At 38.3% G+C, this 9174-nt stretch overlaps 1 protein-coding gene across 4 annotated transcripts in view; it reads left to right on the forward strand.

The window, feature by feature from the left end:
* ADAM23 (ADAM metallopeptidase domain 23) overlaps positions 1–8422 on the forward strand; it is a 199573-nt gene extending 191151 nt beyond the window's left edge. For 3 of the 4 annotated variants that reach the window (XM_019554063.1, XM_019554062.1, XM_019554065.1), the window contains one exon: positions 4386–8422. In XM_019554063.1, the coding sequence (XP_019409608.1) occupies positions 4386–4434 (49 nt within the window). In that variant the 3' untranslated portion in view covers positions 4435–8422. Of the gene's footprint in view, positions 1–2549; positions 2694–4385 lie in introns of all 4 variants that reach the window. The other variant, XR_002104497.1, reaches the window with a different exon arrangement.
* Positions 8423–9174: the final 752 nt, after the last annotated feature.

Below are 9174 nucleotides of genomic sequence, written 5' to 3' on the forward strand. Positions count from 1 at the left end.
GGCTCCACCAGCCCCAGCCCCACTCCCTCCCTGTTTATGTGGGCCTCAGTCTGCTCCCTCCCCACCCCCACGCCTCTCTTCCCGCATAGACTTACCTGCAGGGCACTGGCTGCCTGGCTGTGCTCCTGGCCACACGTGTGGCAACAGGCAGGAGGAACATTTAATTTTGCAGGTTCCTCCCACCTCCCCACTGCTGCTGATTGGTGGAGGGGCTATGCTTGTGGCTCACTCCTTGGCAGGGCAGAGAAAACTGCAGTTTTAAAATTGGCACCATTTTTGTCTCCCTGCCGCTGATTAGCTGAGCGACCTCAGCCGCCTTGCTGCCATCCAGCAGCATCAGGTTTAAAAATAATAAATAATAAAATAATAAACGGTATCAGGTTTAAAACCACGGCTTTCGCTTCCCTGCCAAGCAGCGAGCCGCAGCTGGAGCCTCTGTTTGGTCAGTTAATCCTCCTACGCTGGCAGGGAGTGCTGGGCCAGGAGTCAGCTGGCCAGGGCTGCTTGCTACTGGGGTGGGGACCTCCCAGCTCTGGCTCCCTGATCGAGGTCCAGGGCTTGGAAAGGGCTTCAGGGGAGGGGTAGGTTCCAGCCCCTTGCCCTGATCTTCTGGTGGGGCAGCTAGCAGCAACCCCCGCCTGAGTGTGGATTCCCCACCCAGCCGGGGCACACTATGAGCTGACCCACCAGGGATCAGAGCAGGGGGCTGGGACCTGTTCCCAGCCTCTGTTCCATGATTCCTCATGAGAGCCTGTTCCTCGCTCAGCTCTGGAACAATGGAGCTGGGTGGGGACCAGACTGGGGCAGCTGTTCCCCACCCAGCTTCGCATTCCTGGAGCTGAGAAGGGAACTGGCAATCACTGGGCAGGGAACCAGCTCCCCAGCCCCCACTAACAAGGAGCTCCATGGTTCTTAAGGATCTTCCAGTGCACGCCTCACAACTGTGGAGCTGGTGCTGGATGATAAGGATCTCCCAGCCCCCACTCCCCGATTGTGATCACAGAGCAGGGGGCTTGGAGCTCCTTGCTACTGAGGCAGGGGGATGCCGTCTTCAGCCGGGTTCTGGGGGTGGAGCCCACCCCAGCAGCAGGCTGCTCCCCAGGAGTAGGGAGCAGTCTCCTGGCTCCTATTGGCTGGCTGACCAGGAACAGATTTGCTCCCTGTAAGGCATCTACATAAGCACTACTGTACAGTTAGGAATCACAAGTAAATTTGCTACTTGCATTTGCTTGTAGCAAATTTACTCACAATTAGCAAGGTTTACTGTGCAGTAAGCATGTGCATGTGTAGTAAAGCATCTTTTGTAGAGACATCCTGTGACTACAAGGATTGTATTTATGAGCAGCCCCGCATTTAGCCATACGATGGGGGAAGCATATGCGAAGTGAGGATTTTGGGTCTCTTCAGCCTGTAAAAGAGAAGGCTGAGAGGGGACTTGGTAGCAGCTTGCTGCTGCATCAGGGGAATACATCAAGAGCTTGGTGAACAACTGTTCCTCAGGGCACCCTTGGGGAAAACCAGGAGTAATGGCCACAAACTCCTGGCAGACTGCTTCAGGCTCAACTTTAGGAAAAACTTCTTCACAGTCAGGATGTCCAGACTGTGGAATAAACTCCCTCCAGAGGTGGTGCAATCACCTACCCTGGAAATCTTCAAGAGGAGATTGGACCATCACCTTGCTGGAGTCACTTGACCCCAGTTGTTTTTCCTGCCTAGTGCAGGGGGGCTGGACCCGATGATCTTGTGAGGTCCTTTCCAGCCCTGAGCAATCTATGAATCTTTGAAACAGTACATTAGAAGGCTCAACTGACACTTTTCCGGACAGCATGTGAGAAAGATACTGCATATTTTTCCATTCAAGATATTTTATGAGAAATGTTTGGAGCTTAGCTTAATGGAGAATGAACTAAATAGTGTAGGAAACTCATCAAAATGAATTGGGATTTTCTAGCCTATGAATAAATGAGAATTTTTTATTTCATTGCTGATAGTTTCCTAATTTTTTATTATGACCTCTTTGGGAAAAAGAAAGAACTTTGTTTACTTCTTTTGCAAGTGTTTAATAAAGGAGTCTCAAAATACAATTTGTTGTGAGTAGGGGTGGATTTTCCCATTGGTTAGACCATGGGAATGAGAGTCAATGCCTGAATTTTGTTCCCAGTTCTGACACTGGATTAATGGCCAAGATAACGATGCCCATTTCTTGTAAAGCACTTTGAGACTGTCCACCAAGAAATGCTCTTTTAGCACAAGATATTCCAGTTTATTACCATAAAATAAATCCCAGTATACAGGACTGGCTTACTGAACATTAAGCCTAGCATATTTAAAAATAATAATAATAATGTACCTATTTTGAATGTCACATTTAGATCTTCAAGTCCTTCATATTCAGGTATGATGATTCTTTCTGAGGAACCTAATATGGTGGAGAAAATTGTAGTTAATAACTAATTGCTGGATACTCAACATTTTGATATAAGATATTAAGCAAATATTGTAGGAAAAGAAAGACAGTAGTATGGTTGATTTTTTTTTACTTTTGGAAGAGTGTGTTCCAAATTAGTGACCTGGAGGGCAGGAGTGACAGAAGATTTATGCTTTTGACATTGACCGTCAGAGATGTGCTGTGTCGAAGAGGCTGACTAAGGTTTCTGCAGGATGTTGCCAGTTGATTGGCAGCTCTACATTAGGTAGGATTTGTTTAAAATTAACTGTAGAGGTGTATATGGAAGTGATCAATGCATAAAATCCCTGTTAAAATCCATTTAACAAGAAAAGTTTAGGCAATACAACTTACTTCAGTATAGGCTTTTTATGGTTCTTTTAAAAAAAGGAACAAAATGTTAATGCTTTCCAGAATGGATTGGATTAAATTACAGGGATTTTTTTTAAAACATTTCCTTTAAAGGAAACTAATTGCAGTTGTTAGTTACTGGAATTTGAATTCTGGTATGCCATGTAGCAAAAAAAAAAAAAAGAAAAAAAAGACTTTAGACGATTAAAAATCCTTTTCACATATAACAGAAAAACGTTGAGCTGGCAGAGAGTATAACCAAATTAACATTGTGGTTAAAAAATTTTCATTATTCAGACTTCCTGCTGTCTAACTCTTTTTCCAAGTTACCAAAAAGATCATCCACTGATATCAGACCTTAAAAGCTACACTGCGGAGGTTGTTGGGTTTTGATATCTAAGTAATGCAGTCAGGCTGATTCATGAAGAGTATTATTCAACACTTTGTATAAATATAAGTAAAACATTTAAATTGTTAACATAATTAAACTTAAAAGCCTGTAACTCTTAAGGTGCATGCTTGAATTTACTGGATGTGGGCAATGGCGGAATATCAAAGGCTATCAGATTCTTTGGCAGATTTATGGAGAATTCTTCTTTTTGCACTCATCCTTAAGACACCTGAACCCACTTAAGTAAAAGCTTGCTTTCATGAACACTGCAGCAGTGATGTGGGGAGGGCACAGAAGAATAGAAAATCCTGGGCTTTTTGTGTATAATTTTTAGGGAACTTGTGAATTCCCGTTCTATGTTTTTGCATGAAAATTTGGTGGCGGTAGTGGTGCACACGCCCAGTGTTAAGACTAAATGCATGAGCCCTTTGCTTGATGCCCCACATAAAGCCAGATTATGGGGAGGTTGCACTAACTTTTGTTGTTGCCTTGTAATGTCTTGCTGTTTATTAACTTAGGGTATCAGTGTCGTAGAAGAATGGACATTGGCACAGAAGCTTGTTCATAACTAATAAGAATAACTTGTCCATTCTCCTTCGAATGCTGTGTCTCAGTATCTGCTACGTTTTGCCCTTTATTGGAGATTCAAAACTTTTTTACCATAGTATGGTAAGGGCTCATAACAGAGGCACTAGAGTGACTTACAGTGGGATGAGCTATTTGCAGATTCAGCATTACTAGTCAAAGTTGGACACCCAAGTAGGTATGGTGACCTCATTCAAAGAAGACATATTTGGGAGATCAGTGGGTCACTGTTACAACAGCCAGTAGCTTTGCATTTGAAATGTGAGCATTTTGAATGGTCCAAGTTGCAATATGCAAATGTTTTTCTGTCAATGTGTACAGCTGTGCTGTGCAATCTAAAGCTTTGTATATAATCATAGCTATAGAGTTAAGATATTTAGCTTTCAGATCCCAGGGGTTACCAAGAATTGATAAGGTAATAGCAAGTATCCAAACCCTCACACTATCAAATCAGTAAAATTCCCTTGCTGTAAGTTTAGTTTGTTGAGAGTGCCTCAGAGTGGGCTTATTACTTTACTATGGTGTTAGCACTTCCACTTTTATGTTATGCCCAACTAATGTCTTGTGTTTTTCCTCCTATTTTCTTCATCTACTTCTAACGCAACTTGGAAGAAATGTCAAAAAGAGAAGGTATGATCCGAGTCAGCAAGGCCCTATCTGAAAAACTTAAATTGGAATAGCTTCTCCTTGCACTACTGGATTCTGGATTCAATGTCTTTGCTGTAGCTGCGCAGAAAATAAGACAATAAAGAAGAACATTTGGAGTGGCACTGACTGCTACGGACCTGAAGTGAGGGTGTTGGGGAAGGGATGAAGGAAAACTGTCCTTTTTGGAGATAAGTTCAGATACTCCCTCCTTTCACCTCTCTTTCTCTCTCTTCTTTTTAAAATGAAGACTGCAACAACAGAGAAGGGAAAACTGTTTCAAACTTGTTTTTTGTTCTTGTTTTCTTAGACAAATAAAGGAAGAAAGGGACAAATAAACCAAGTGCAATAAGAGAACTATTTAAAAATAGCAAACTGTCAGAAGATTATTTTTCCTAGTCTGCTGGAAAAATATTATAACTTGAGTTGGCATGACTTTTTTCATATTAATGACAAACTCCAGTGGCATGATGAGCTAATTTTTGAAAGGATAAACTGCATGGCATATATACACAACAAGCAAGCTAGCAAGCCAACCTCCAAGCAAAATCTGCAACCAAATATATACAGAGGAAAGCAATGAATACAGAACACAGAGAAGCTGATACAAGCTCCTAAGAAATCTTTCACCGCTGCAATGCATTCTGTCTCTTTGGAGTGAATAGCTCCCTACTCTACAGAATCATTGTTTTCTATCCTGGATAAAAATTCCTTTGGGTATGGGAGCTATTGTTTCTCTGAACAGTAAGGATAACGTGTATAGTTCTTCTAGAAAGAAAATAAAATGTAAATATGGAAATAGATTTTGAGATATCATTTTCACAGAGATATATTGAAGCATTTCCTTATAGAAGGTTCTATTCTTTACGTAAATCTAATTTTGGTGGTTTAATTTTGCTCCCCTAAATTTTAATTTTTCTAGCATGTTGTATAGCGGGTGTTCTGGGCTTGCTCAAAAAAGGCAGATCTAGCATGCAGTTGCAGGGAGTTCTGGCACCAAAACAGGTGTGCTCTAAGTTTGTATGCTTGAAACCAAAAAAACAAAAAACAAAAAAAAAAGAAAGAAAAACATTTTTAAAATGTAAAAGGTGTAAATGCATATGTATGTAATGAGTTTAAGTCTCTCAAATTACTTTTTGGGGGCTGTCATGCAGATTTTCTGTATATAATGTAAGAAAATTGACACGCTCTCAAATTAATCACAAAAGTGCCAAGCTCATCTTTTAATTTTATCTACTATTTTCCTCTGTCTAGCTCTCTCTCATGTGAAAGGAAAACAAGCTTAAGTAAGCCTTAAAATATTCACAAAATGCTGAAAGCTTGAGACAGGCTGAAGCTCTCATTTTTCTCCAGATTCTTCTTTTTCCTTCTGGCAGGCCTACAGAAATGATCCAGTCATCCAAATTACTCTGGGTTCCCCTCTTTACACTGTCAAAGTATAATCTGAAGAAGTTCTATCACTAATAGCTTTGCTCAGTTTTTATTTCAGGGTTAACATATAATTATTTCTACAGTTCCACATAGTCTAATCCAGTTCACTGAAGTCAGTAGAAGTATATCCATTAAGATTGTCAGTTGTTTAGCCCTAATTGAGGTAGGCAAGGCAAAGCTGTAGAGCCCAAATTTAACCCTCATTTATGCTAATATACATTCATGCAATTCAGGTGAATTTATTAATTTATACCAATACAAGTAGTTATCAGAGTTTAAGCTAATTTTATAATGGTGTTTGTCTTTTCTTAAATCAAAAGTAGAGAAGAAATTTATCTTAAACATTAATAGGTTAAAAATGCTATAATCAGTGTTCATTTTTCTTGTTCAAATGTCAAATCAATTTTTAGATTTAGCTTTGAGATATACACTTTAAAAAAACTTGCCAAAAAGTTAGTACTGCATTAACTACACAATCCTCATTACATTTTCTATAAAATGTTTTTTGCTTCAAGTTTGTTTCAGATTAGACATTCTCAGAAGTTTTTTTCCTCTATGAGAACCAGAGACTGTTTGACTGACAAAAGATAGTTATTTATCAAATGATATTTTAGACAGCTTTAACATACTTGCACATACTTTGTTAACACTGAGTAAAAGGTGCTGGATATAGGTAGTCTGTGTTGATATTGATCATTCTAGACAGTATAGAATAGGAGTATTCAGAATTATTTCAGCATGACCTAACTTCAGAGTAACATTTGTGTTGTATTAATAGCCATGACAGTGAATACTTTGTTTTGAGGGGAACTCAAAGTACTTGCATTGTAATATTGTCCTCTAGTACCTTGTTGCTTAGTTCCAGTTTGCTACAGGGTACAGAGGATATGACACTCTCTAGCGTGTTCTAAGCTGCATATTTTGGTTCTACTCCAAAAAAATGTAACCACCGTAGAAGTGCCAGTGTGGTTACAAAATCAATTAGGTGTCTAATGTAACTACCTGTGTAATAGACCTTTGACACTAAACATTTCACAGAATAACATTGTAAATGTGCGATGTGATGTTTTTAATCAGACCACAGTGGTCCCCAAATATTATGTACATATGGTAAGTGTTGGAGTAACTTTTCGTTACACCAGCAGTTTCATAGGAAATATGATTTCTTGATTGAATTAATGCTCCACTGTTTAGCTGTGTGCGTGTATTTGTAAAACACACAAGCTTTATGCTCTGTATGTACAGAATGTAAATGACAACACATAACCACATCACTCACACAAGTGGATGCTAATAATTTTTTTCTGTGGTGTTAGAAGGTTATGTAGTCTAAATGTTTCAGCTAGACATTGTTTATTTTCTAAGCCATACATTTGCCAAATGCTTAGAATACATATGCTGATTACGTTTTTTTTAATCATGATAAAAGTGTCACCTTTTAATCTTAATCAACAGAATAAATGTTTAAGGAATGACAAGTTCCCATTTCACCCGCTATACTTTTGCTTTGTTATCTAATAATTCATCTGGACAGGAAAATGTATGGTTACTATACTGCTCATACTGGTATGCTGCATGATCCCACTGAATTGAGCCTAATCCTCTTATAAGAAGAAAATGACTAGGCAAATTTAACAAAAAATATATTGTAGGTGCATGTTAAAAGAAACAAACTACATAGAACTGGAGTTTTACAAAGTTTTCTTTACTATGCAAAGATGTGGGTATTGCACAAACAAAATTTCAAGACCAATGTCAGAGGAATTTTACAAATACTTGAATTTATTTTTGTTTTAAAACCTATCAATCATGTTTTATATTCATTGTTGCTTCCACTATTACTCTTCCTTTTTAAAATGATTTGTAATTATTTTTAAGTGCACAATTTGATGTTATGAATCAGGTTTTGTTTGAAGTTAATACTCATTCATATCTTGTTGGCTGCTGACAAATGGAAATAAAATAGTCATTGTTCTGCATCTCTTAGTAAAATGAGTATTAAAAACTTCATGAACATGGAAGTTGCAATTTATGGTTTTGATCATTTTTCTTTCTTATTGCATATACTTCATTTTATTAAAATTCCTGCAGTCAAATCAGCAGGGTTACAGGAACCATCAAAGTAGATTGGGATTTTCTTAGTTAAATCAGAAGCTTAAGTAAGATTTTTCCAGTTATTGATAAACTCACTAGTTAAGATTTATACCATTTCATACACTAAAAGATTTTGTCTGTTAGGTCATTTGAGTTAGACGCAGGTGAAATATTGTAAGTATATAAAATATATAGATTTTGCAAAAGGACTAGATAGTAAATGGTTGTGATATAGATACCAATTGTAATCTCCTGTCTGTTGCTCAGGTCACAAAGGAGTTTATCTTTATTTGTGTTGCTTATATTATCAAAAAATAAAGCCACACAATCTTACATCTGTTTGATCTGGTGAACTCCCATTGAAGCCTAGAGGAACTGTATTCAGTAACATTGTTGGATTCATTTAAAAATGAGATGCCAACAGTCCCCAAAAGAATTGAGAACAGAGTCATCACCAATATTGTAAGGTATCATTTGGTTAAGACAGTATAAAATGCTGAACTATGAACTATATGGGCATTTAAAAATGCTTTGCCCTCAAGGAATGAAACCCTAACTAGGTACAAAAAAGACATTCAGACAGGTTACTGAGTGTAAATCTGTTTTTGTTCTCATTTACATACACAACTCTCATGAAATTACTGAGGTTGCATGCATCTAACAGGGGTTAAAAGTCGGTGGTCTTTTCAGGGTTTTGTTTTTTTTAATCAACCTGGGAAATATTAGAAGTGTGAGAGGAATATAAGAAGTTAAACCACTTTAGTAATTTTCTCTATGCCTTAAGGGGAGTTGCTGTTTTTTTTAATACCTCAACAAGTCTATCTTATAATTTCTCATATGAACTTAACTAGCACAGAGAGAAAATTTTCAGAAATGCTTCAGCAAGATAGAAGCATAAGTCTCTCTTGAAAATAATACTTCAACTCCTAACTAGCTAGGTCCCAAGAGAGAAAATGGGACTTAAGAGGCTAAATCCAAAACAATGTTTCTTAAAACCCCTGCTCAGCTGCTATATAACTCTGGACACATGAAGTTAGCAGGTATCTCCATTTCCAATATCTACCTTAGAGATTAAGGATGCGAGTCCATTTGCAGTCTGGACTTTGGAGCTTTTGAAATATGCCAAGGAGCCTTCTAACTCACACCAAGAGGCTTTGTATCATTCCCAAGTGACTCAATAAATAAACTGATTCCTTGATAAAACTTGAGGTGTTACTATGATGGAATTTTG

This window comes from Crocodylus porosus, unplaced genomic scaffold, assembly GCF_001723895.1.
Source record: "Crocodylus porosus isolate Cpor-Errol unplaced genomic scaffold, CroPor_comp1, whole genome shotgun sequence".
NCBI classification, from domain to species: Eukaryota; Metazoa; Chordata; order Crocodylia; family Crocodylidae; genus Crocodylus; species Crocodylus porosus.